This window comes from Hevea brasiliensis, chromosome 11, assembly GCF_030052815.1.
Source record: "Hevea brasiliensis isolate MT/VB/25A 57/8 chromosome 11, ASM3005281v1, whole genome shotgun sequence".
NCBI lineage: Eukaryota > Viridiplantae > Streptophyta > Magnoliopsida > Malpighiales > Euphorbiaceae > Hevea > Hevea brasiliensis.
Genome location: NC_079503.1, coordinates 97,591,657 through 97,619,572, shown reverse-complemented (window position 1 = coordinate 97,619,572; position 27,916 = coordinate 97,591,657). Strand labels below are relative to the sequence as shown.

Genomic DNA, 27,916 nt, shown 5'->3' with positions numbered 1-27,916 from the left:
AATAATTTTTATAAAATTACTTATATAATTAAGCGATGAAATGTTATATTTATCCCTCAAAACCTAGACTTTATTGGCATTGAATTTTTTTAAAAAAATTATTATTTTAAATATTATGAAAAAACTTTTTTATTATTATTTTAGAATTAAAATATGATTAAAAAGCCCATTTCTTTCTTTCGGGGTGCAAAACCCCTCTGGTCTCTCTTTGCCTTGCTCAGGGTTTTTACTGTGTACACAGCAGCACAGAGAGGGAGAGAGAGGCATGGAGTTCCAGAAGAGAAAAGCGGCGATGCTTTCATCACTGGGATCATCGGAAGCTGACAAATCGCCCAAAGGGACCTTAGACGCACCCATAATCCCACTCCTTAACTCTCTCAATTCACACCCTTCTTATTTCACCACCAGTTCTTGCTCCGGCCGCATCTCCATCCTCGGCCAACCCAAACCCACCCAGCTTACACCAACCCCTCCCAGTAAGAAGAAGGCACGCGGTGGCTCCTGGCTCTTTATTTCCCACGACCCGGCAAATCCCGATTCCGTCCTCTCCCTTCTTTTTCCGTCCAAGTTACCTACTCAATCATCCGAGCTGGTTTTCCGGTTTGAGCCCTTGATTGTTGCTGTTGAGTGTAGAGATGTTGAAGCTGCCCAGTTTTTAGTTTCCTTGGCGATATCTTCCGGGTTCAGGGAATCTGGGATTACTAGTGCTAATAATAAGAGAGTGATTGTTGGTATTCGATGTTCGATAAGAATGGAGGTGCCGCTGGGTGACACTGATAAGCTTCTGGTATCGCCCGAATATGTGAGGTTTCTTGTGGAGGTAGCTAATGAGAAAATGGAAGCTAACGGAAAGAGAACCCATGTTTTTCTGAGAGCTTTGACGGCAAATGGGTTCGTGGGTTCCGCGGTTTCCGAGAATGGTGTTCATACTTTTAATGATATACATGATGGGGCTGCTGATAGTGATAACTTGGAGAGTGCAAATGAGGATACCCATATTGGTAATTTAATTGATTATGCAGTTTCTACATCAATGTGTGTTGATCATGTATACATAATTATTTAAGCTGTTGCATTGCTTGCACTGAGTTTGGTTAAGATGCCGAACACACCAAAGTAACCCTGACCATCTAGCCTCTTTTGTGTAATTTGGGCCATAGTAATCTCATTTGGGTATGTAGTTTTGATCCTTTTTGTCTTGAAGACTACGAGTTCTTTTGAAACACTACCAAATTAAGAGATTAAAAGTGGTAGGGATTATGCTGTAAGGTGAAATTTGAGATGCCTTGTGTGTGTTCCTATGTGAACGAGACTTGATGTTGCTGAAGCAAATTCGCACTTAGACATTAAGATTAATTTTGTTCAGGGTATAAGAAAATGCAATCAGCTTTTGTAAAATGCTGTCTGTGAATAAGGTTGACTTAACATTGGTTGCAACTCTTAATTCAGGGCATCAACTAACACATCATAATGATAAGATCTACTCCCTCCATCTCATAAATGTGGACTCAATTTACTTTTTCACCTGTCCCAAATTATGGCCATTTTCTCTTTTGAGGTGGTAGTTTATTTTTTAGTTTATAGGCCAAATTATAGGCCATTTTCTCATTAGTTCCAAGAATAATTTAGTTTTCATGGTGCAACATAAGTAGAGGTTATGTTAGGAAAATATTAAACAAAATTTATTTTTTTAACTATATTTTCTTAAAATATGTGAAAATAGTGGGGCTATTTTTTTGTGATGATGGAGAGAGTGTTTATGATCTTAATACTGCTTGGGAATGTCTAGAAATGTTTGTTTTACCATACTGTGTATGGGTGGTTAGTCTGAAAGTGCCTGCTACAAACTAATATATGTTTGATTGCAGGAAACCTTTCCTTTTGATGTGACACAAGTTTTAGTCTTTGAATCATTGGCAGGACAGGAGGAGTTTCTGATTGCGGTTTATCTATTGTTAAAATAGTAATTGTTGGTGAACCTTTGGAGAAACTGTTCCTTTGGGGTCATTCTGCTTGTACATTGGATCACAAAAATAGCAAGGGTATTCTTGTATTTGGTGGTTTTGGAGGCATGGGAAGACATGCACGAAGAAATGATACTTTGCTGCTTGATCCATTAAATGGAACATTAAAGGCAATTGATGCTGTGGGCGCACCATCTCCGCGATTGAGTCACACGGCTTCTTTGGTTGGTGACTTTTTATTTGTCATTGGAGGCAGGTCTGATCCCTTGAACATTTTGGATGATGTATGGATTCTTAATACTGCTAGTAATGAATGGAGGTTATCTGAATGTACTGGCAGTGTTTTCCCTCCTAGGTAATTACTTAAGAATATCTGTATATTTATTGTAAATTCAACTTTTAATCTCTTTGTTTTGCATTTTTATGATAAATATCAAAATTGCAAGTTTTATGAAAAATAAAAAATGAAAGACTTGAAGGGTATATCAAACCTCAATGGGAAAAAGAATGATATTTCATTTTATGTTAATTATTTTTTCACCTGCCTTAATCAATAATCATTTCTAAAATCCTCTGTTATGGTTCCTTGAGATCCTAGTGTGAAGTGTTTCTCCCAAGAAAGCAATTTAGTTTGACTGTCTTGTGTATTACATAGGCACCGGCATGCTGCAGCAGTTGTTGGCACAAACATATATGTATTTGGTGGACTTAACAATGATACAATATTTTCATCCATGCATGTCCTCAACACTGGAAATTTGCAGTGGGAAGAGGTTTTAGTTGGTGGGGAACAGCCATGTGCCCGTCATTCTCACTCAATGGTGGCATATGGGTCTACATTATTCATGTTTGGAGGGTACAATGGAGAAAAGGCTTTGGGAGATTTATATAGTTTTGATGTTCAAACACATATTTGGAAGAAAGAAAAGACATCTGGAGGAAGCCCTCATCCAAGATTCTCCCATTCATTGTTTGCTTACAATAATTTTCTTGGAGTTATTGGGGGTTGTCCTATCAGACAACATTCCAAAGAGTTGGCATTACTAGATCTTCGAATTCATAAATGGAAGCATGTGAGTCTTGATTATATTGGCAAAGAATTGCTTGTGCGCAGTACAACCAATATTGTGGGTAATGATCTCGTTGTGATTGGTGGTGGGGCAGCCTGCTATGCATTTGGAACAAAGTTCAGTGAACCATTAAAAATCAGCTTGCTTCCATTGGTGTCTTTTGAAGACAAATTTGTATCTCTAGAAATAGGAGAAAAACATGTTAGTGAACTATGTGATGGGCTAAGAGGAGAGAAAAATATTAACCAGGGCTCTCAAGTTGGAAATGCAGAAAATTCAACATACAGTTGTAGGTTTGATTTTGAGGCCAAGCAATGTCCATCGGTTGCTTCATGTTGGGTGCTAAAGCTTGAAAAGAAATGTGCAAAATTAGGGAAGGACATGTTGAAGAAATTTGGATGGTTAGATCTTACAAGGAAGGTTCGTTCAGAGAAGGATGAGTTGGCCATTTGTTTCCCTATCACTGAAAAATTCTATGCCGTGTTCTCTAAAATTCAGCATCAATATGGAGATGTAGTTGAAGGGCAGAACAATATTACTGAGGAAGGGTTTTTATTAAATGAGGTTTCTTGCTCAACAGCCATGTTTCTCCTTAAGGAATGTGGTGCTACTGTGTTGGCAGATGAGGTTGCTGAAGTCAGAAGAACTGTGAAATCTCCCTTGCAGATAATGAAAGAAGCTGTAGCTTCCTTGATCAAATGTAAGGGCATATCATCAGAACTATTAGAGCAGCTACCCACTAGGTTAGTTATTTCAAAGTTTGCTGCTTTGGTGCGTTATAGTGAGCTAAAATTTTTTTATTCAAATTTACAAATATAATCTTCACTTGGAAATAAGCAGCTAAAACCATCAGGGGGCCGCTCTACTTGTCAAGTTTTGTCTATTAAGCCCCTGCATTTCTATTGTATTACATTGAGCCCCTGTATTTCTATTAAGCCCCTGTGGGTTAGTTATTTCTATTATTGTATCGCATTGAGCTCCCTCCATTAATACTTTAAAACTTTTGAGGGGAAAAAATGGGGGCTTAATGAACAAAACTTGACAAGTAGAGGCCTAGAGGTGCCTCAGGATGGTTTTAGCCAAAATGAGCTACTCCATATGGGAGCTCCTTAAACTTTTAGATCTAATTTTGTAGTTCATTTTATGAATTTTAACACATTATGTGGCATGATTAAATGGAGCTTATGTCTACTGTCAGATGGGAGCAAGTGGGAGATATTTTTGTGCTTCCTATAACATCCTTCAAGGACCCATCATGGGACTTAATAGGGGAGGAGCTCTGGCCTACCATTGCCAGATCACTTAATTGTCAGCGTCTGGCTCGCAAAGTAAGTTATATTCATGAATTTTATCTAAACTGGAACTGCTATTTCTGTTGTTTATCTATTATTTAATTATTTTGTAATGCTTCTTGTAGAAGTATGATCTCAACATTGATAACTATAAATGGTCCTCTTATTGCAGTTATTGGATAATTTTTGTTTAGGATAGGCTTGTCCTAGATTGTATTCAAGTGATGATGCAAACCTCAATAACGATGCCTTGAAACCCACGAACAGGTTTGGTTTATAATCCCAAGAAAGCCAAAATCAAGTTCAGACACCAAAGAATACCTTGACCTATCAATTATATAGAATTGAAAACCAAGATAATTCAAAGTTAGAATTAAGGATTCTTGACCCAAAGTTCATAATCAAACAAGAACCAAGAATATCAAGATTGTTAAATCCTACAAGATTAATCACTCTTGAAGAATTTAGTTTAGTTCAAGAAAGAACTTAGGGAAATCCCTCTTTTGTATTAATTTAATCAAAAGTAATGTTTCCCTAAAAAAGTATTAAGTTAGCCTTATATATGTGGCTGAAACCCTAATTTCCTAAACTTAAAAAAATAAAATAAAACCCTAAAACTAATAAAAAAACCTGGAGTGGGCTGCACTCCTACTTTAGGCCCAAAAACACATAAATAAGACCCAAAACATATGTCTGACAAAAAATAATCAAATAAAACTATTCAGATTTGTCCTAGATAAAAAAAGATACTAAATTTGCATAACTATCCATCAATTCTGTCCAAATATTTCTTGATCATCGCGCACGCAAACTTGGATCAAATTAAGCCAGTTCCCATCTTCTTGTAACCCCAATTTATTGGTTGTATATCTATATTTAACTTCTTGTGCAACTACTTCCTCAATCAACTCTTGCATCTTCTTAACTCTAGTCCTTGTGATTGGAGCTTCTTGTGCAATTGCATCTTGAATCATCTCACGAACATTCCTAGGATCTTGTTGTTCTTGTTGATTTCCATCATCCCCTCCGTCTTCAAAAGGATTCGTCCTCGAATCTTCACCTACATCAAAAGGGGAAAGATCAGCAACATTAAAAGTAGCACTCACATTGTATTCACCAGGGAGATTCAACTTATAAGCATTGTCATTAATCTTGGCCACCACTTGAAATGGACCATCTCCTCTAGGATGAAGCTTAGACTTCCTTTGAATTGAAAATCTTTCCTTCCTTATGTGCACCCAAACCCAATCTCCTGGTTGGAAAGTAACTCGCTTTCTTCCTTATATTAGCTTGAACTGCATATCTCTCATTCTTCTTCTCGATGTGCTGTTTAGCTTATTCATGGATCCTTTTAACCAATTCAGCCTTCTTCTTTCCATCTAAATTTGAAATCTCATGCACAGGCAAAGGAATCAAATCTAATGGAGTTAAAGGATTAAAACCATAAACAATCTCAAAAGGTGAAAAATCAGTAGAAGAATGCACACTTCGGTTATATGCAAATTCAACAAATGGTATACATCATTCCCATGATTTTAAATTCTTTTTAACAACAGCACGCAAAAGAGTTGTTAAAGTTCTATTAACTACTTCAGTTTGTCCATTAGTCTGTGGGTGACATGTAGTAGAAAATAGCAGTTTAGTACCCAACTTACCCCACAATACTTTCCAAAAGTAGCTTAGGAACTTAACATCTCTATCACTTACAATGCTCCTAGGGATGCCATGCAACCTAACAACTTCTCTAAAGAATAAATCAGCAATATTTGTGGCATCATCAGTTTTATGGCAAGGAATAAAATGTGCCATCTTGAAAAATTTGTCCACTACCACAAATATAGAATCTTTACCTTCCCTAGACCTAGGCAACCCTAAAATAAAGTTCATAGACAAATCAACCCATGGTTTACTAGGTACAGGCAAAGGTGTATATAAGCCTTGAGGTAAGACCTTGGACTTCGCTTTCTTACATGTGATACACTTAGAACAGACTCTCTCTACATCTCTCTTCATATGAGGCCAAAAGAAGTGTTCCCTCAATGTATCCAAAGTCTTACTAACCCCAAAATATCCCATGAGACCACCACCATGTGACTCACGCACAAGTAACTCCCTCATAGAGCAATTAGGCACACATAATTTATTCTCACGAAATAAAAATCCATCATGCCTATAAAACTTTTGAAAGGCAATTTTCTCACATGCATCATAAATAACGGTAAAATAGGAATCCTTAGCATACAAGTCTCTCACATACTCAAAACCTAACAATTTAGCGTTAAGAGTAGAGATAAGAGCATACTTCTGTGACAATGCATCAGCAACTATATTTTCCTTACCTTGCTTATACTGGATAACATAAGGAAAATTCTCAATAAATTCCACCCACTTGGCATGCCTACGGTTGAGCTTGTTTTGCCCCTTCAAGTGTTTCAATGACTCATGTCAGAATGAATCACGAACTCCTTTGGCCACAAGTAATGATGCCATGTCTTCAATGCTCGCACTAAGGCATAAAGCTCTTTGTCATATGTTGAGTAGTTCAATGTTGCACCATTCAGCTTTTCACTAAAATATGCAATGGGACGTCTCTCCTGCATCAAAACAGCACCTATACCAATCCCAAAAGCATCACATTCTATTTCAAATGTTTTAGTGAAATCAGGAAGACTCAGTAATGGGGTAGAACGTAACTTATCTTTAATTAAGTTAAAAGCACGATTTTGTTCCTCACCCCATGTAAAGCTAACATTCTTTTTAACAATCTCCGTCAACGGTGCAGCTAAAGTACTGAAATCCTTAACAAACTTTCTATAAAAACTAGCTAAACCATGAAAACTACGCACCTCAGTAACAGATGTAGGAATCGGCAAGTCACGGATAGTTTTCACCTTCTCTTCATCCACCTCGATATCTTTGGCACTAATCACATAACCCAAAAACACAACTCTTTTTATGCAAAAAGTACACTTTTTAAGATTAGCATACAATTTCTCTTTTCTAAGCACTTCAAACACACTTCAAATGACGCATATGTTCTTCCATGTTTTTACTGTACACTAATATATCATCAAAGTATACCACTACAAACTTACCAATGAATACACGCAAAACATGGTTCATTAATCTCATGAATGTACTAGGTGCATTAGTTAATCCAAAAGGCATAACTAACTACTCATATGAATCATATTTTGTTTTGAAAGCAGTTTTTCACTCATCTCCTACTTTCATCCTAATTTGGTGGTATCCACTTTTCAAATTAATTTTCGAAAAGATACAAGCACCTTGCAATTCATCTAACATGTCATCTAGCCTAGGAATGGGATATCTATACTTTACTGTAATCTTGTTGACAGCTCGACAGTCAACACATCCTCCGAGAATCATCCTTCTTAGGCACCAATAGCACTGGAACTGCACATGGACTCATGCTCTCTCACATACCCTTTTGCCAATAACTCCTCAATTTGCCTCTGAAGTTCCTTTATCTCCTTGGGATTACTTCTGTAAGCTGGTCGATTAGGAATTACTGCTCCAGGAACAAAATCAATCTGATGTTCGATCCCTTTAATAGGTGGCAACTCATTAGGCATATCCTCAGGAAAGACATCTTCAAACTCCTGTAAAAGAGAAACAGCAGAACTAGGCAAAGAACTGTTAAGGTCAGCAAGATTCATATAAGCCTCTTTGTACATAAGTACAATCATTGGCTTTCTAGCAAAAAATGCACCCTTAACATCTCTTTCTTTTGCAAATAAGCTCATTTTTCTCTCTTTGTTCTCCTTTTGCACTGGATTCACTTTTTTTCCAGTCTCACTCAATGACTTTTCACTCCTCTCTTTATTTTTCTCTTTATTTTTACCCTCAATCACTCTCCTCCTCATTAGAACTCTCGGCCTCTCCTTTTTCTACACTTTTACTCTCAGCCTCATTAGTGTTTTCCTTCGCAATTGATCTCCTCAACTTCACTTGATCCTCATATACTTGTCTAGGAGTTAATGGAGCTAATGCTATCTTTCGGCCATCCTTTTCAAAAGAATACTGATTTCTGTAACCATCATGTACCACTCACCTATCAAACTGCCATGGTCTACCAAGCAACAGATGACCAGCATGCATAGGCACAACATCACATATAACCTCATCATGATAGCTACCAATGGAAAAAGCAACTAGTGTTTGCTTAGTCACCTTAACTTCTCCATATTCATTCAACCATTGTAACTTGTATGGCCTAGGATGTTTCAAAGTTAGCAATTTCAATTTCTCAACCAATAGTGTACTAGCTACATTGGTACAACTACCTCCATCTATTATCATACTACATGCTTTATCCTGAATGAGGCATCTAGTATGGAATATATTTTCCCTTTGCTCCTCTTCACCAACCTCTCCCTTCACTTGCATATTCAATGCTCTCCTAGTGACTAATGCATTACCCTCTACAGCATACTACACATCAGTAGCATCTTCTAATGGAGACATAGAATCGCTATCTTCATCACTTTCAGTCTCTATATCCCCATTATCCCTTAAGATCATTGCCCTTTTATTGGGGCATTGTGAAGCAATATGACCTGTCCCCAAACATCTAAAACACTTTATATCTCTATTTCTTTGAGATTGGGAAGAGTTCATATATTTATCTTTGTTATACCCATGAGGCTTACTCTTACTTTTTTTATGCTTAGGCTTAGAAACAGCCTTATCTTCCTTATTAGGCCAATTCGGTTTCCATGAGCTCTTAGGAACTGAACTTGTGCTACTCCCATACCTCGGCATCCCTTTCCTCTTAAGCTGCTTTTCAATTTTCATGGCCATATGCACCATGTCCTCTAGCTCCACATAATGCTGCAACTCAACTAAATCAGCTATTTCCTTATTCAAACCACCTAAGAATTGAGCCATTGTGGCTTCTCTGTCCTCCTCAACATTTGCCTGAATCATAGCTATCTCCATCTGCTTATGGTATTCTTCCACACTCTTTGTCCCTTGTGTGAGTCTCTGCAGCCTCTGATACAATTCTCTGTAATAATGGTTAGGGACAGATCTTCTTCTTATGATAGCTTTCATCTCATCCCAGGTATCAATAGGCCTCTCTCTGTTTCTTCTCCTGATTAAAATCATTTGATCCCACCATACAAGAGCATAGTCAGTAAATTCAACAGCAGCAAGTTTTACCTTTTTCTCTTCTGAATAGTTGTGACAGTCAAAGACTAGCTCAACTTTGCGTTCCCACTCAAGGTAAACATCTGGATCATTCTTCCCTTGGAAAGATGGAATTTTCATTTTGATGCTCTCAATGTTTCGATCAACACCATCTCTGCCCCTGTCATCTCTCCTCGGCCTTCTTTCATGCCTTTCTCTCCTCTGATAAAATCTGTCCTCATTTATGATTGAAGTCTGATCATCATTATTCTCATCTTCCTCATCCTGCTCATCTTCAAACTCTTCAGGGGGAGGCTTATTGTTTTTGTGTCTAGCTTGCCTCCTAGCATTCGGCCTTTCCCTCTGCAAGTTACCTATAGTAGCTTCTTGCCTATTTAGTCTAGCCTCTTGCCTTTCCATTTGATTCCTCATGTCTCTAAGCATCAAAGTCAGTTGCTCATACTGTTGTTGAATAGCTTGCATTATGAAGAATTGATCTGATTTCTCTTCTTCACTACTTTTGTGTGACATAATTGGAAAACCTGCAAAAGAATGTTAGCAAATATCCTCACAACGCTCCCTCACGTGTTTACACTCAATCAATGTCACTCAACTGGTATTTCACACAATTTAGGCTTTTACCCTGTTCTGTGCTTGCACACTCTTGCCTTTTTTCACTATTTAATTTTTTCTTTTAGCTCTTTAAGGAACTAACCAAACTCACTCAAAGTAACCAACTTGTAATATTCGACAAAATTGAAATTCAAAATAAGATTCAAGACACGAAATAAAAACAAGCAACAGAAAGACGAATACAAAGATAGAATGATAAAGGATTCTAGAATTCAAAGAAACGGAATAAGATACCAAATTATTAGAAATTGAAACAAACGAAACGGTAAAGAAGCAAAAGCCTAGGTAAAAATTTAATAATTTAGGGTGCGTAGTGAACCCTAATTGTGCCACACCAAATCTGCCTCCTTTTTTTTTATTATTATTATTTTTTTCGGCTTTTAGCAGACCTGAAATTCTGCAGAAAAAAAATTCTGTGGTTCTGTTTTTTTTTTTTAAAGCTGCTGTGCAGATTTTAATTTTTACAGAAAAAAAATCTGCAGTTTTTTTTTAACTGCTGCAATTCATTTTTTTTTTTGAGTGGCAGATCTGAAATTCTGCAGAAAAAAATTCTGCAGTTTTTTTTTTTGGCAGCAGAGCTGAAATTCTGCAGAAAAATCGCAGTTTTTTTTATTGGCAGAACTGAAATTTTTGCAGAAAAAAATCTGCAATTACTTTTCTTTTTTTTAATACTCAAATGGCAAATCTGAAATTCTGCAAAAAAAAATCTGCAGTTTTTTTTTTTAAACAAGAGACACAAAAATGAAAGGAAGGAAAAAAAATTTAGATTAAGAATTACTGAAGAAAACACAAGACATAAAGAAACAAGGAAATTGATGAACAAGTTACAAAACGAAATAGTACGATGAACAAATAACAAAAAGAAAACATAAAAGGATAGATAGAACCTGATTTGGAGCCAAAGCTCTAATACCAAATTGATGCGAACCTCAAGAACGATGCCTTGAAACCCACGACCAGGTTTGGTTTATAATCCTAAGAAAGCCAAAATCAAGTTTTGGACACCAAAGAATACCTTGACCTATCAATTATATAGAATTGAAAACCAAGATAATTCAAAGTTAGAATTAAGGATTCTTGACCCAAAGTTTATAATCAAACAAGAACCAAGAATATCAAGATTGTTAAATCCTACAAGATTAATCACTCTTGAAGAATTTAGTTTAGTTCAAGAAAGAACTTAGGAAAAATCTCTCTTTTGTATTAATTTAATCAAAAGTAATGTTTCCCTCAAAAAGTATTAAGTTAGCCTTTGGTCAGATATATGCGGCTGAAACCCTAATTTCCTAAACTTAAAAAAATAAAATAAAACCCAAAAACTAATAAAAAAACCTGGAGTGGGCTGCACTCTTACTTAAGGCCCAAAAACACATAAATAAGGCCCAAAACATATATCTGACCAAAAATAATTAAATAAAACTATTCAGATTTGTCCTAGATAAAAAAAAGACACTAAATTTGCATAACTATCCATCAATTCTGTCCAAATATTTCTTGATCATCGCCCACGCAAACTTGGATCAAATTAAGCCACTTCCCATCTTCTTGTATCCCCAATTTATTGGTTGTATATCTATATTTAGCTTCTTGTACAACTACTTCCTCAATCAACTCTTGCATCTTCTTAACTCTAGTCCTTGTGATTGGAGCTTCTTGTGCAGTTGCATCTTGAATCATCTCACGAACATTCCTAGGATCTTGTTGTTCTTGTTGATTTCCATCAAGTGAGTAATGAAAGAAAGTGCCATATCAGCAAGTTAGCATTATTGTAAAATTTTGTACATGAAGTTCGGAAATTCCAGCATCCATGTACTTGATCCATAGTGTTTAAGAAATTATTTAGTTTAAGGATCTGCCTCTGTGCTGAAAGGATCTATATGCATAATCATTATACGGTCTATTCTGTCTGTTTTTTTTTTCTCCCTCACCTATTGCTCCCTCTTCACAACCTTTACCTTATTGTTTCTGTTGTATCTGTAGTGATTATACAAGCTACTCTCTTTATTTTAGTTCCCCTTATATATTGCCCCCTCCTCACAAGTCACAACCTTTACTTTGTTGTATCTGTTATCCAGTTTAAGCTAATGCATTACATATAGCCGCTGGTTTATGCATAATTCTCCATTGATATTTTTCTTTACAAGGGGGGAACTTATGGTTGTGTCTATTTGAATAGATTACAGTTCTTAATCATCTTATTTCCATTGTGTTAAACTAACTCTAGTAGGTCACTAGTCTTATATAATAAATAATTAAATGAAATGTTTAGAGCTTTGTAATTTATGCAAAGTTATCCCGAATTTCACTTGTGAAAAAGTTTGTTTTGCTCACAAAAGCTCAATAATTTTTGTTTATTCACACATTTATTTCGAGAATTTGGTGCTATTTCAGGGCCGAGTTGCACCAACTGGAACAAGGGACAGTACTTTGGAGATTCTGGTGGGAGATAACGGCTGGGTTGATCACAAAGAGAATGGAATTCTCTATTCTTTTGATGCTACCAAGTGCATGTTTTCCTGGGGTAATCTTTCTGAGAAGCTTCGCATGGCACATTTGGACTGTCAGGATGAGGCTATAGTGGATTTATTTGCTGGAATTGGATATTTTGTGTTGCCATTCCTCGTTAGGTATATTTCAGTTGTTATTGTGTTGGCTTCATCCTTCATGTCTAAATGTTCAATCATGTTAGGACCATTTATCTCTGAAGAAGAATATGATCATTTCTAGTTTAATTGTTTTATCTTTTATGCTATTTATGCTTTTTGATGTTTTCTAAAGACGTATAAGTTTGGGAAGATAATATTCATAGGCTTCACCTCCTAAGTTCAACCTACGAATCGAGGTTTCCATGAGATGTTGCACTTCCTACCAGTGAATTCATTGTTTGATCATTCTGATTAGGCCTGGCCACCAGTCTGGCTGGGCTGGTTCCAGGCTAGAACTGGCTGTTCAGTGCATGGGGAGAGGTTGAACCAGAACCAGACTGGACCTAGCTTGTTCCGGTCTGGTTTAAGACAGTTTTCGTACCAGCCCCCATATAGCTAGTTCAAGCCCCGGTTCAGGACCGGAACTGTCAACCCGGGCCAGTCCCGGTCTTGTTCAGGGCCTAAAGACCACCCCTAATTCTCATTGTTAATTAAATTCCAGATATCTGCTAGCTCTCAGTATTAATTTGATTCTTTTTGTGTTTTATTTGAATTACAATGATCGGTCAATTAGGGCTGGAGCAAAGCTGGTTTATGCTTGTGAATGGAATCCCCATGCTGTTGAGGCGCTCAAACGCAATCTTGAAGCAAATTCTGTGTCAGATCGATGTGTTGTACTTGAAGGAGATAATCGGATGATAGCCCCTAGAGTATGTTTACATTGGTTTCATCCTTAATATTACATGCAAATGTCTTCAGTTGCCCATGTACACAAAGCATATTTAGAAAAGCTTCTGGCTTCATGATATACACGGCATGAAATATTCTGCACGCTTTTCTTTTTTGTGGGAGGGTGTGTTATGTGATGGAGCTGGGGGGAATTAGTCATTTTAAGATAACTGTTTTCCAAATGCAAAGTTCATAAATTTGGCTGCTGCTTCTATGGCTAGTTGACTTGGTCCTTCGTAGTTTGTGACCTGATGCTCTTGTGATTTATGTGTTAAAGGGTGGATCCAATTTTACAGGGAATCTGGCTTTTGCAGTTTCATATGCTGATTATTGTGTTGTTTGGCTTTTAACGTCATTATGATGATAAGGCTCATGATAATCACAATAACATCATGCTGTAACTGATTTAGCTGGATTGCTTTATTGCAGGGAGTTGCTAATCGAGTTTGTCTTGGTCTTCTTCCATCAAGTGAGGGCAGTTGGGTAACTGCTGTTAGAGCATTAAGGTAATTTATTCTAAAACTTTGCATTATATATACATTATATAGATAGCAGTCTTGGATTGTTGGAGCTCATCAATTGTCACTTGGAAGTGGAAATCTTCAAACAGAAAGGAAACTCAGTGCCCTCGGATGGGCCTGAAAATTATTCATAACACATGAGGTGTGCAAAGTATCGAGGATTTATCTGTTACTTTTTGCCATTCTTTTGCATCAATCACTGCAATGGAAATGAAGAGATGATGAATCCTGCAAAGTTTTGAGCCAAGGACTGACAGCTTGAGGTTGATTTGGAAATTTTCTGCAACTCTTAACATCTTTCAAGATTGAGGTCTTTGGCTTTTGCATGTTGTTCTCTTCCTTAAAACTTCGTTACTGCTAATTGCTGCAACATAAAAAATGCGTTTCAGAAGTACATCAATTCTGTTCAATGTGAATAGTTGAGGTGGAGTTTAGTAAAGGATATCACATTCCTTTCTTACACTTATATTATACCTTGTACAAGTTCTTTAACATTCTTAAATCGTTGATGCTACATATCATCTCTAGAAAATGAAAAACTAAAACACAATGAATCAAACTCATTATGCTTCTCAAGCATGTTGAAAAGTATGGCCTTCCATCTATCTCTCTCTCTCTCTCCTTCTCTCTCTCTATTACTGTGTTTTTGTTGTGCTGTTTTAATGGTAGTGCTACTCCAGGATTGAGGGTGGCATGCTTCATGTGCATGGAAATGTGAAGGACTCAGAGGAGAGCTCATGGACTGAACATGTTTTGAGATCAATGGATGAAATTGCTAGATCCGAAGGTATGATCTACTTGACTTGCAGGGCAATACATGGGCAGGCATTCTTCTAGTTCGCTTGAGATCCGGTAACACTAAAGAATATCTATCTAAGCTTACTTTCCTGAGGTTGCATTTGTTTGCAGGTCTGTGTTGGGAGGTATCAATTGAGCATGTGGAGAGGGTAAAATGGTATGCTCCACACATACGCCACCTTGTTGCAGATGTGAGGTGCAGACAAATTCAAAGATAGCACTAGATGTTCTCTTTCTCCTAGGTAACAAATTAAGCTACTACAAGCAAAAATGTGAAGGGTATGGCGGGCTTTATGTAAGTCACATATCAGGCTCCATGCTAATACAACTACTGATAATTTCATTACAAAAGGCTGCGTGTAAAGCCCTCAGTTTCAATGGGAGAAATGATGGAGAATGATTTGACAAACAAAATGCTACAGAAGCAGAATTGTTTCAAACCAGATGTTCTACATTTTATGATTTGTGAGTGAAGTTATAAGCATTGACGAAACACAAATTGAATATGTTGATTGTCTCTATATTTCTACGGTACACACTTTATTTTTAGTGCATCATTGAGTGTTGCTTACAATTTATCTTTAAAGTTTACAGGCCTAAACCTTGGTGCAGCAGTCATTATTACCTACATTTCTTAAATGATGTGTGTGATGGCCAGGTGAAGACGAATCCAGAACCTAGGTGCTTCCCTTTATTTGAGAAGTAGTCAAAACACCTCACCCAGCACTAGCGCAGAAAGCTATGCAATCATGGTGCTGTTATAAGAACCAATAGTTCTGAATGGTTGCCATTCTTTACTATTTAGGAGTTTTAGGTGCATAAAGTGATGAAATAACAAACTGTAGGGATATTAATTCCTATGGAAAATCCTAGCGATAGATAAGTGCATAGCCTAAAAAGCTACATAGAGCCTATAGATGGCCTTGTAGCATGAGCAATCATTGGCATATTTCGTGCCCCTAGAATTAGATTGCTGTATCTCCAATCTCCATCATCGATCATTTGGAACGTCTCCAAGTTTGAAAAAATGGCTTGTCTCTGTTCAGAAGTTGATGAACATTCTCCATGTCCTGTTGGTGGTTTGCATTCAAAAGCTGTAGCACTTGCAAATGTCGGTGGTCCATATCCTATGAATTCTTCGTGGCCACAGCGCAGGAATTCTATGGGTGACAGAACTCGTCATGGTCGAGTTTGGATTCGATTGAAATTGGTTTGATCTAATCCAAGATTGAAATAGAATCAAAACCGTATGGATCGGATCATTTTCTCTTGAACTAAATTAAAATCGAAGTGAAATTGAATGATTTGATATAGATTGAGTCTAAATTAATCTTTTAAAAAAAATTATAAAACTTGGTAAATATAATATGCAGTGTGCCCATCACATTTTGGGGATCTTTAGGAAAGTGCTGGCCATTTATACACACCAGAATTAAAATATTCAAGAAACTAAAGGAAACAAGGGCCTCTTTAAGAATTTTGAATAAAGAACAAAGGGTTTTTTCTACTGTTCAACAGTAAATTTAATTCATTTCACCTCAAAGATGGTGATGGACCATTGTTGGTTCACATGTGGCCTTGGGAAGAGCCAAGGGAAAAGGTCGTGTCATGGGGAAGCACGTAACTTGTCATTACTCAACTCTTGGATGCTACCATATAAATTGAAGTGTCGGTGGCTATTTTGGCCAGGATGTTTAAGCTAAGCCATTTAGCTTGGCTTTATACATGTTGTTTCCTTCAATTTTTACCTCCTTCTGAAGTCACATATTTCATGGAAAACACTTAAATATTGCCTTTAGAGATTTCTACAGAGTGATCATGGCTTCAGTCGGATGCACAATTTATCACGGAGAAGGATTATCTTCCTTGGCACAGCTTACAAATTCAAAGAAACAGCTTACCTTGATTCTTGAGCGTAGCCAAGCCACTGAAGTTGCTTCCCAACTTAGCCAATCTTTGATTTCAAATTAAATTCTATTATTTCCTCACAAGGAATAGACAATACCTTTCTTTTCATTTCATCATCTTTTATATTTTGTCCTCTGGCTTTCTTTAGACTGGGACCACGGAGGAGGAGCTTTCATCGCCAGCAGTGATATAAGAAATATCCCATACATGCTGGTGCACACATATCATATATGCAAATTTTACTCAAAATATTCAAGAATTATTTATTTCAAATATATGAGGCCAGTATAACAAAGTATTCCCACAAAATCTCTTGACTAGTGGCTTAAACTCTATTTGGAAATAGCTTTTTAAAGTAATATTTAGTTAAAATACTATCTCTCTTATTTATATCATTCAGTGATATATATTTTTATATTAGTATTTACTTCAGTGTAAATATTTTGACTCAACTCAAGTCAATTCAACTAAGTCTTTATTTCAAAAATTTAGAATCGGCTATGTGAATTCTCTTTTTTCACTTTAAATGATTTTGGATTAAATCCTCAGAAATGTGTAACAGTGTTAGTATTTTGATAATGATAAAAAAAATAATATTATTTTTTTTATTTTTACATTTAACAGCTAATTCAATAATTATTTTATTGAATACTTATATTTTAAATCAATATATAAAAAATTAACTATTAATAAATAATATTTAATAGTTAATAATTACTAAAATAATTAATATTATCAAATAGATCCTTATGTCTTGTTTGGTTCAAATTCTCTATTTATTGGAAAGTTAACTTTACCAGGAAGTAATTTATCACTTCCCAGGAAGTAACTTACCCTTATTTTTTAGAAAGCGAAGAAAATTGCTTCCTTTTCCTTGACTTTCTAAGAAGTTGAGATAAAATGTTAACTAAACAAAATAAATTTTCACACTTATTAGGAACTTAAAGTTTCTTAGTCAATTTACCCCAATGAAATAAGACCTTAACTTTTGCAGGCCTAAACTGACTTGAGAATACTCTAACTATAAATATTAAAAAAAAAGAATGGTTATATGCATATCTTCTCAGTGAGCAGCTTAAGCAAATAAAGGCCATAAAGTCAGAAATGCCCTTGTATAATTGGTGAATTAATGGTGGCTCTATGAATCCATGTTTAGATTATTTTTCAACTTTCTTTTGAAGTTTGAATGAGCAATCAATGACATTGTTAAATAATCCATCCAGCTTGAAGGGCTACCCTACTTGAAAGCTAAAGGAAATGATTGATGCAATTTTAGTAATTTTTGCTTAGCAGAAGATGAGAAAATCAATAGACAAGAAAGCTATTAGATTCCTTATTGACAACGATCGAACACTTAATCTTATTTAAAAAATAAAATTTTTTTTACTATTTATATCAATCCATTAATTAATAATCTTATATAATTAATTAAAATTAACATTAGAATTTGGATAAAAATAATTGAGAGTGGAACAACAAGCATAATTTGTAAGAATTTCATTGGACCATCTTTCTGTTTGATTAAATTATTAATTTATGTACATTGACTGAACATTATATATTGTGTAAATGATGAAATCAATAGCATATGCTTAGCTCGAGATCTCAATTTCACAAAATGTTATAAATAATTTGTTACTAATTAAATCCAGGAAGTTTAGCTTGTGCACGTTTTCATTGACTACAGACCATTAATCTTGTTTTTCGTAAAAATAATTTGGTTGAAAAATAATTTGAGATTTATGGGAATATCAGATTTTAAGTATATTAATTAGACTTTCACATCCCAGATGAGAGCCTTCACAGCCCAGGCACAACAATGCAAATACATTAATTATACTTTAATTGATATATATATATATATATATATATTGAATGCTTATTTTATAATATAAAAAATTTAAAGGGTTAATAGTAATTTTTTTTTAATGTTTTAACGATCATAAAATTATAGTTTTAATCAAAATATCAAATTTTAATTATAAATAGTAGAGATTAAAAAAGATTTTTTTTTTTAAATTTGGTGACGAAATTCATATATAAAATAAATAAAATTTATATATTTATATCATATGTACAAAAAATTAAAGAAAGTATCTAGCTATGTTGCGAACGTGCTCTCAGATTATGAAGTTTTTTTTTTAATTTTTTTTAATTTTTTTATTTAACATTAGCCAAACCCAAAGATAATCTAAAATTGCTTCGATAAAATGCATTTTTACTCATATTTCATATTCTTTGAATAAAAAATAAATATATTTATTTGCTTATTTTAATTATGAAAGTATATTTATTGTTCTAAAAAATATTTAAAATTGTATTAGATAAAAATAAAAAATACGTGATAAATGAAAATAGAAGATAAATGCAAAATACATGTAATAAAATAATAATAAAGATAAGAAAAATGAAACAAATCAACTCAGCAAAATAAATTACTTTATTTATTTTTATCTTTTTTTATTTAAAATTATTTGTTATATCTAAAAAATTGAGAAGCATTTTTTTAATTTTATTTTTTATCTATATTTTTATAACAATGTTTTTATTTAATTATTATCTTAAACAGCAAAATTCAAATACAATAATTTAAAAAAAAAATTGAAAGAAAAATAATATCACAAATTATTTAGATTTATAAAAAAAATTTTACTTAAATTTAATCACTATAAAAGTTATAATAAATTAAATTTAAACGAGAAAAATCTTATTATCAATTAAAAAAAAAACTTTCATTAAATGCAACAAAATTTATCACGAGTTGGCTTTCATTTTTTTGATAAATTATTGTCCCTTTCATTATTTAAAGAAGCAACCAAGAGAGCTTCAAAGCAAGGTCGGTGGCCTTTTGTGAGTGTCTAGAGTGGAAAGAGAGAGAAACAAAGGGAATGGGTGCCAAAGCTCTTTTCTTCTTTGCTTTATTATCCTTCTTAGCTGTGTCTCTCAGGCCAGCTTTTGCAGAAGATGAGGAAGATCCAGGTCTTATTATGAATTTTTACAGGGACACATGCCCTCAAGCTGAAGACATTATCAGGGAACAAGTTAAGCTTCTGTACAAGAGACACAAGAACACTGCATTTTCATGGCTCAGAAACATCTTTCATGACTGTGCTGTTCAGGTAAATTCTCGTCACTTTTTCTTCTCTTTCCCTTCAAGTCTTTTTAGTTCATGATATATATGTTCTTCTCTCTTTTTTTTTTTTTTTTGGGTCGTTTAGTCATGCGATGCTTCACTGCTGCTGGACTCAACCAGAAGGACCTTGTCTGAGAAGGAGACAGACAGAAGCTTTGGCCTAAGGAACTTTAGGTACCTTGACACGATCAAAGAAGCTGTAGAGAGGGAATGTCCTGGAGTTGTTTCCTGTGCAGACATCCTTGTGCTGTCTGCTAGAGATGGCATTGTTGCGGTATTTCCCTGGCCTTTTAGCCTTGTCTTTGCTTCTGTTAGTTCTCTGATGTAGTTTCTTGGTACAGAGTCATAGTGTTTCTTTTTCTTTTTGGTTTCTAAATCTGTGCTCTCTCTTTACATGTTATTTAAACCTCATTAAAATTAGTGTTTTGGGCTGTTTTAGCTTAAAATTGAAGAATTTCAAGACTGGAAAGTTACTGCTGAAACTATATTATTTAGTATAATTGATGACAATGGAACTTTTAAGGCTTTAATGTGAGCTAAAACTTCGTTGTTTTTCAGCTAGGAGGCCCTCACATCCCTCTTAAAACTGGAAGAAGAGATGGCAGGAAGAGCAGAGCAGATGTGATCGAACAGTACCTCCCAGACCATAATGAGAGCATCACTGTTGTTCTTGAGAGGTTTGCTGCCATAGGCATTGACACCCCTGGCGGGGTTGCCTTACTAGGTACATGCCACGTATCTCACATGCAAATAGACATCAATCCAAGTGGCTTAATTAAGCATTAACTCTCTGTTTTTCTTTTTTCTTTCAACACAGGAGCTCACAGTGTGGGCAGAACACACTGTGTGAAGCTGGTGCACCGTCTCTACCCCGAGGTTGATCCTGTACTAAACCCTGACCATGTTGAGCACATGCTCCACAAGTGCCCAGACTCCATCCCAGACCCTAAGGCCGTGCAATACGTGAGAAATGACCGTGGCACACCCATGATACTAGACAACAACTACTACAGAAATATATTGGATAACAAAGGCTTATTGATAGTGGATCACCAGCTAGCCACAGACAAGAGGACAAAGCCTTACGTGAAGAAAATGGCCAAGAGCCAGGACTACTTCTTTAAGGAATTTGCTAGGGCTATCACCATTCTGTCTGAGAACAACCCACTCACTGGAACCAAAGGTGAGATCAGAAAGCAGTGCAATGTCGCTAACAAGCTCCACTAGAAGATTTAGTTACTTTTCTAGCTCAACTTTTCTTCTTTATTTATGAGGAAGAAGAGTAAGAATTGAAGAATAAGATGGCTTTTCTAGATGGGTTTGGCACTTGCTAGTGCTAGCTAGTGAGTGGAGACCATGCTGATTACTTTGAACTGTTAGCCTAGCTAGGTTTGCTTCTCTTCCTGTAGATATTAGTGTTGTTGATGGGCATGGGCATGGATGTATGTATCTGTATGGATGGATAGTGTATGATGCATGGACCATAATGAGGATAAGTACTTCTTTTCATGATACTTTTCTTTTGGATTTTCAGTTGAACAGTACCAAATCAAGCAGATTTGTAATCGCTTAAACTTGTATCTGAATTTTTCAGAAGCTGGATTAGAATCTTTCATTGATTTTGATCAGAATTATTAATTTAATTCAGCAGTTAGAAATTCACTATCAAAGTGGACATGATAAATAAAAGTAGAAAAGAAAATGACAAAAGGAAGAACTAATAAGAATAAAGAAAGGCATAGGAAAAGAAAGGATAAGATTCCCTTAACAATGCAAGTACATCTACTATAATTCAATCGAATTATAAGGCAAGCTTGAGCTGGTTTTGGTTTGTAATTCAATCGAATTTGAACCGGATCGAGGGGAATTAATTTATAGAAATTATTTTTTTAATTCACAGTTTGAGCTAGATTGAACTGTCAAGACGAATTGCCAATTCAAGATTAAGGGAAAGGAGTTAAGGAGAAGGGATCCAAGTGATTTCGAATTTAATCAAGTTGATTCTACTCTGACTTAGAGCCCAAATCATATTGTGGCCGACTAAATCAAACTGATTAATAATATGGTTGAGACAAAAACTCTCAATTAGAGGTGGTCAAGGGCGATTGGCAGTTCAAATTCAAGGTTTAAGGGGACTGGAATCAGCTCTCAGGGTTTTCATGGTTCGATTTTGATTCTAGTCCGATTTCAATTTGGTTTTGATTTTGATCAAATCTAATCGTTGATTTTTTTTTTTTCAAAGTTCATTTTTTATTTTTTAAAAGAAAATTCCATTTTGAATCTAAATCAAACCGGTCTATTCTGAATGGTTCAATATTAATTTTGATCAGATTTTGATTTATATTGATCTGATTTTAGTTTTGAAATTTGAATCGATCTGGTCTGATAATTGACCCCTGACTGGGTCTACATTCAACGCAAGAAAGAGGTGTGTGCCTCACAGATATAATGTTGGCAAACCAAACTAACCCAGTTTAGTATAGAGGTCTGCCGGTTTATTGATCCACACTTGTTGGTCCTCGATTTCAACACGGCATCCGGTCTGTGAGACCCAATGACTATAGATTTGAGACCTATAAATATGGTGGGCTAAGTCTCAATGAGTCAGACCCATCTGCTGAGCTAATCGAGTGACAAACGAATAGGAGTGTTGGAACATGACCATTCATTGATTTTGGGATACAATTTGCTAAAGACATCCTGTAAGTCTGAAATTTGATTTATTACTGAACTTTCCAAAATGAATCTTTATTACCACCAAAGCTATATCCTATGTTAGGAGGCAGGCTCTTATGTTCCAGAGTCATATGATTCCAATACAAGTGTTTATTGAACTGTAACTCTCAAATTTCATACTGTGGATACAAGGACCAAGAAATGGGTTGAGAGGGATCTGACCATCAAAAAATTATTGGTAAGACCTTTCATAATTGGGTTCTTGATTACTCTTTATTATTATTATTATTATCAAGTAAATGATTAACGAAAATACGACCATCTAATTTTCATAACAGATTCATTTTGTATGCATAGCTCAGAGATGAAATTAATGGCCAAAGAGGCAAATAAGAACAGAAAAATATATTCACTATATAAATAAATAGACTCAAAGTTGCATGGAATACCAGCAATGGAGGAGAGGCCTAAAACTGCAACACACTGCACCTTCTTCTGCTAGGATTATTTCCAATAGAGATAATTTACATCAAAGACATATATAGCTTCTGCTCCATTATTTGCAGCCTGCCAATGCCTGTTTTGGCTCTGTACTGCTAGAATTACTATCAGAGTCGCTATCAGCTTCCACCAAGGCAGCATCATTCTTCCAATTTCTTTCTGCCATTTTAGGAATTGAAGGACTGCAGGAGGGATTGCTGTAATAAGGCTGAGGATGTAAGGACATGTAGTTTGTAGTGGATGGAAAAGCTTGGTAACCATATGTAGAGGCATAAGGAGTAGGAGGAAATGCATTTGGTGCAGACCAATACACCATAGGCAAGAAAGCATTTGCTGGTTGTGGTGGGAACATATGATATGGGGTTTGATTGTTGTAAGAGATATTGGTACCAGAACTGTTCATCACTTGGTTAGAGACATTTAAGATATCTGGTGGAGTTTGAGATGGTATGGATTGGAATGATGCTATTGCCTGAGTTTGAATTTTAGTATAGCCCATAAGCCCAAACTGGGTGGGTGGTGCAGAGCTTGACGGTACAGACTGATGAACTGAGGATCTTGGCAAATTCAGAGGCTTACTTATGGATTTTGCTTGTTTCTTGCCCTTCAATTTTGTGGAAATTGACTTCCCAGTTGACTTATGAGAACCTGGACTGGCCTGCTGAAAGAGCAAGAAAGTGGCAAAACCAAAATCTTTCAACGTTTTAGACAAGATCAACAGCACACAAATAATGATAATCAAATTACAAACGAAAAGCACTGGATTTACAATTCTGAAGTTGTGGTCTTACAGTATCACAATTCATTGGATGTGCGAGAAACAATTCCTCCCCTTCAGCATCTTCATCTGTCCTGCAGCAGGAAATTTGTGAGTCTGCTGTAATGAGTGGAGAACATAAGAAAAACAAGACATTGAAAGATTACTCTTCGACATCATTAACAGATGAACCTCTTCCTCTGATCAAACAAGATTGTATTTTTTTGAATTGAACACTACCATTTGATCCAATGATGCAAAACTGAAGATGATATTACAATTCTGCTATTGTAATGCTTCAAAACAGAAGCTGAAAATGAACAACAGATACTCTCCATTCTAGAAGAAAAGGTGTGCCATGATTTTTTAGCATTGAACTGATAATTTTTCCCAGCAGGGTTAAATTCTTGTTTAACATATTAACCAATTAAGATTGTTATAACCTTGTGTTATGGAAAACTAAAAAATAAAGAAAATAAGGATATATCAAATACCCTTCGCAGTTTGTACAGTGACAATGATTCCAGAATGATAAACTGAGAAATCGAATGTGCAGTACTCTATTCCTGAATTCTATAAAAGTAAGTATCATAAATTCTTTAAGCATCATTTACCTGTAATACTTTTGCAGCAAATCTAAGTTCCGGTATTTGGTTTCCCTTTTGACCAGGTCATCAGGAAAACCAGCCATGAACAGAAATGTAATTCCCAAGGCCTTAAAAAAGAAGCTTCCACTGCGGATATGGACTAGCATTGCCATTCGGCATATAACTGGCCCAAAAGATTTTAGTTTGTTTCTTCCCATGCGCTGCCTGACATATCTGGAAAAATTGATAACATGAATACTCTTGGATCTGGTCATGGGAGGGAATTCTCAAACAGTTCAAGTAAGAAACAAGCATCGAACTTCACTCGAAAGGTCATGGTTTCAAAAACAAATCACAACATTTTAACATAATAAAGATGCCAACATATTCATAGAGCTAATAAACACTGGAAAAGGCAAATGGATGGTGATGCCAAAATATTCATGCCTGCTGTATCTTGATATCTGGGATTGTTGCAGGTCTAGTCCCCCTGTTTTTTTTTTTTTTTTTGGTTATAAACTTGCTTATCCAAAAAAGAAAAAAAAATAACACGGATGCAATCTGGACAATAAATTTTTTATGCAGGTGGAAAAGACACAGTAAGAATGCGAACAATAAGATGGACATGGATATAACGCAACAGGAACTGAGCAAAACCACAGTATCTGTACTTACTCATTTTGGGGAAGATTTCTAGTTCTTCCGCCATACTTAATGCACAGAAATAAATACGATGGGCAGCTAGGATCAGATGGACGCATAGTCTTCTCTTCTTCAAGTATCTGAACAGGACATAATGTTGGGTTCTGCCGATTTGGAAAAAATATTTTCCTCCGGATGCCTGGATTCTCATAGATTACATGCTCCTGTTGATCAATTATTTTAGTGGCCTTACTTGTTTATTTATTTACATGAAAAGTAGAAGCAAGATCATATTTCGTAGCCTACAATGCTTTTGATGCTCATTTCTAATCATGGATCAAATATAATGCTCTCAATAATCAAGGAACACAGAACTGTTCATATATCAAATTCAGTAGAGCAGCTAAATCCCCCATAAGCAAACAATACAATTCAAATGCAACAATACCTAAAAAATGCAGATTCCTATCAACAAGAAAATCTAGCACAGTTCATTCATTCCATTAAAAGCTAATGATAAAAGTAAATAAGGTGACCCAAACTGCATGGAAAACAAAGGTTGCTAGTAACAATGTAGTCTATTGTTCACATCAGATCAACAAAGATTGCTACTAACAATGGGATCAAACCAAAATGAGAACAGTGATTCCAGCTGTGGTATCTGACACAATAAGCACTCTTGTTATTGTTATGATACATATGAAGTAAATTGCTTACCCCTGGATCTTTTGGAGACACATAAGGTTCCCCTTTTCTCAGAATGCTGAAATGATTGAAGTCTAATTCATACATATCATCACAGCCATGCCTTATACCAAGCGATGCAAAAACTATGATCTTCCTTATGGTGTGAGACTGCGCATTTTTCAGTAAAAGGACTTCCGACTCTAGCATCCTTTTTACTTCCTTTGGACAGAAGGCCACCTTTGGAGGCTTTCTGATAGATGACATGTTTCCACGGCCATTATTACAAGCCTCCTGCTTAGAAACAGGATCATCTGCCAGTGTCTCGTGAACTCCAGTTTTTCCAGTTCCTTTCTCATCTTGCTTTTGGATATCCCTCTTCTTGTTAACTCGTTCAGAATCAGGCAGTGTGGAATACTTCTTCCTATCTGCATTCTTTTCTTGGTTTACTGGTGGAAATGTCGTCTCACACTGTCCACCAAGGAAACTTCCTGGACATGGTAGGTTTACTCTCTCGTCAACACCATTTTGATGCTGAAGTGCATCTGTTTGATTAGAAATCTCACAAGTAGCTCCATTTTTGTGGTCAATGAGGGTATCAACTTCTTCACAGTCATCTTCTTCTTCACTATCATCCGTATCATCACAATCTGCAGCTAAATCATCATCTTTCAGTTTATCAATAAGCAAAAATTGAGTCTCATCCATACTCATCCAATTAACCAATCGGTCTTCCACATTTGCATCTTTTGGTGGATTGCATTTAATGTCATTCTTTATCTGTGATACTGTTTCACCATTGGAAGCATTTCTTTCTCCACTTTCATTGTCAATTGCTCCTATTTTTTGTCTTTTAAACTTCTTGAGGCTTCTTTCTGCTGCATTGAGACAACTGCCCTGAGAGAGAACATAATAATGGATATTATGATTAGTGTGAATTGGAAAAGCAAGGAATCTGGATAAGTTGAAGCCTCTAGTTTTGCCAATTTAAGAAAGATATACTTGAGTTCACTTCCATGTCAACAAAAACAATCTCTCCAACAGATCAACAATATCTGAAAGTGCCCAAAAATTGAAAGGTCCAGAAATGATATCAAAGATTAGCCTAAAGAAAAACACTGGTTGACTCAATTTTCATAAGTGTACAGGTCCTATTAAGGGCTAAAGCTCATACATTTTGATGTGCAAATAAAGATTTGCAGAAGTTCTGATGGTATCATAGCTCAGTAGCAAAGTTCTTTGTGAAACCATTGGCTCATTGATCAAAGACATCTATTATTACAGGTAGAGTAAGCAGATAGTAAGGACAAAAAAAAAAAAAAGAATAGGAATAAAATAAAAATGGCACGATCAGGAAAAACCAGAAAATAGCCGAGAATTATTTTTTGATATGCTATAAATAAAACAACATTATTGGGATCAAAATGTGTACAGTACCATATATAGTTCAAAAGGAAGTCAAGAAACTAGAGGCAAAAACACGAATATGAAATGGGCGAGATCATACTTGACCATGAGCGATAAAGGATTCTTTATCTCTTTCTTGTATTTGAGACTCAAGTACAGATATTCTCTCCATAAGCTCTGCATTCTTCTCTCTTTCCCTTTGCAACTCTGCTGATATCTCTGCAATGATATTCACAGTTGCCTCACCTTTCACTTCTTGCTCTATAGAACACAAAGCAGAGGCATTGACCAAACTAGCACAGGATTGGAGTTCCACCATTGATTAACACACAAAAGTTCCGATGTCAAATAGATGAGAACCAACGATCAAAGAATATGGTTGATACCCACAAACCAAAACCTTAAAAGCAATGTTTCCAAGATCAAAATATCAAATGAACATTTGAAATAAAAACTGCATGATGGTTGTTTTAGTATTGCCGTACTCTCTCAAAACAAAACCTATCTAAGTAAGGCTGGTGTTTCAAAGCTAAAAGTAGGCTAAAGATTTTCAGATTATCCATGTCAAAAAGAGTATGAATGAGTTAAAAAGAAGAAAAGAAAGCAGTATAGATTAAGTGCAAGTCAAACCATCAAAGCAAGCAGTAGATATAAATAAGAGAGAAAGTTCTTGAGACATCAAGAAGAGAATAAGGAGTCTTTTGGGTTTTGATTTTCTGTTTCATTTCTGTAAAAGCAAAAGAGAGCGGCGAGGAGTGAGGCATGCAGTCCCACGTGCGTCTCTCTCTCTCTCTTCTTGGCAGGAAATTCTTGCCTAT

The 27,916-nt window shown here is 35.6% G+C and overlaps 3 protein-coding genes across 4 annotated transcripts; 2 read left to right on the top strand and 1 right to left on the bottom strand.

The window, feature by feature from the left end:
* The first annotated feature begins 163 nt into the window (after nucleotides 1–163).
* Nucleotides 164–15,377, top strand: LOC110632238 (tRNA wybutosine-synthesizing protein 2/3/4). Of its 2 annotated transcripts, none has more exons than XR_009141480.1 (9): nucleotides 164–1,001; nucleotides 1,926–2,319; nucleotides 2,620–3,777; nucleotides 4,233–4,362; nucleotides 12,502–12,737; nucleotides 13,330–13,465; nucleotides 13,914–13,990; nucleotides 14,675–14,792; nucleotides 14,915–15,377. XR_009141480.1 is itself a non-coding variant. In XM_021780385.2 (9 exons), the coding sequence occupies exons 1-9, from the start codon at nucleotides 266–268 to the stop codon at nucleotides 15,019–15,021; spliced, it is 3,081 nt and encodes a 1,026-aa protein (XP_021636077.2). In that variant the 5' UTR covers nucleotides 165–265; the 3' UTR covers nucleotides 15,022–15,377. The 2 variants fall into 2 exon arrangements, 1 of the variants encoding a protein (XP_021636077.2); XM_021780385.2 differs by having other exon boundaries at nucleotides 165–1,001; nucleotides 14,686–14,792.
* A 4,120-nt stretch (nucleotides 15,378–19,497) lies between these two features.
* Nucleotides 19,498–21,358, top strand: LOC110632243 (peroxidase 42). Its single transcript, XM_021780391.2, has 4 exons — nucleotides 19,498–19,830; nucleotides 19,930–20,118; nucleotides 20,403–20,568; nucleotides 20,662–21,358. Exons 1-4 carry the CDS (start codon nucleotides 19,600–19,602, stop codon nucleotides 21,069–21,071), a joined length of 996 nt encoding a protein of 331 aa, XP_021636083.2. The 5' UTR covers nucleotides 19,498–19,599; the 3' UTR covers nucleotides 21,072–21,358.
* A 1,546-nt stretch (nucleotides 21,359–22,904) lies between these two features.
* On the bottom strand, nucleotides 22,905–27,914 carry LOC110632235 (uncharacterized). Its single transcript, XM_021780380.2, has 6 exons — nucleotides 27,199–27,914; nucleotides 25,725–26,588; nucleotides 25,041–25,231; nucleotides 24,393–24,599; nucleotides 23,813–23,873; nucleotides 22,905–23,682 (listed from the first exon to the last, which is right to left on the bottom strand). The coding sequence occupies exons 1-6, from the start codon at nucleotides 27,415–27,417 to the stop codon at nucleotides 23,077–23,079; spliced, it is 2,148 nt and encodes a 715-aa protein (XP_021636072.2). The 5' UTR covers nucleotides 27,418–27,914; the 3' UTR covers nucleotides 22,905–23,076.
* Nucleotides 27,915–27,916: the final 2 nt, after the last annotated feature.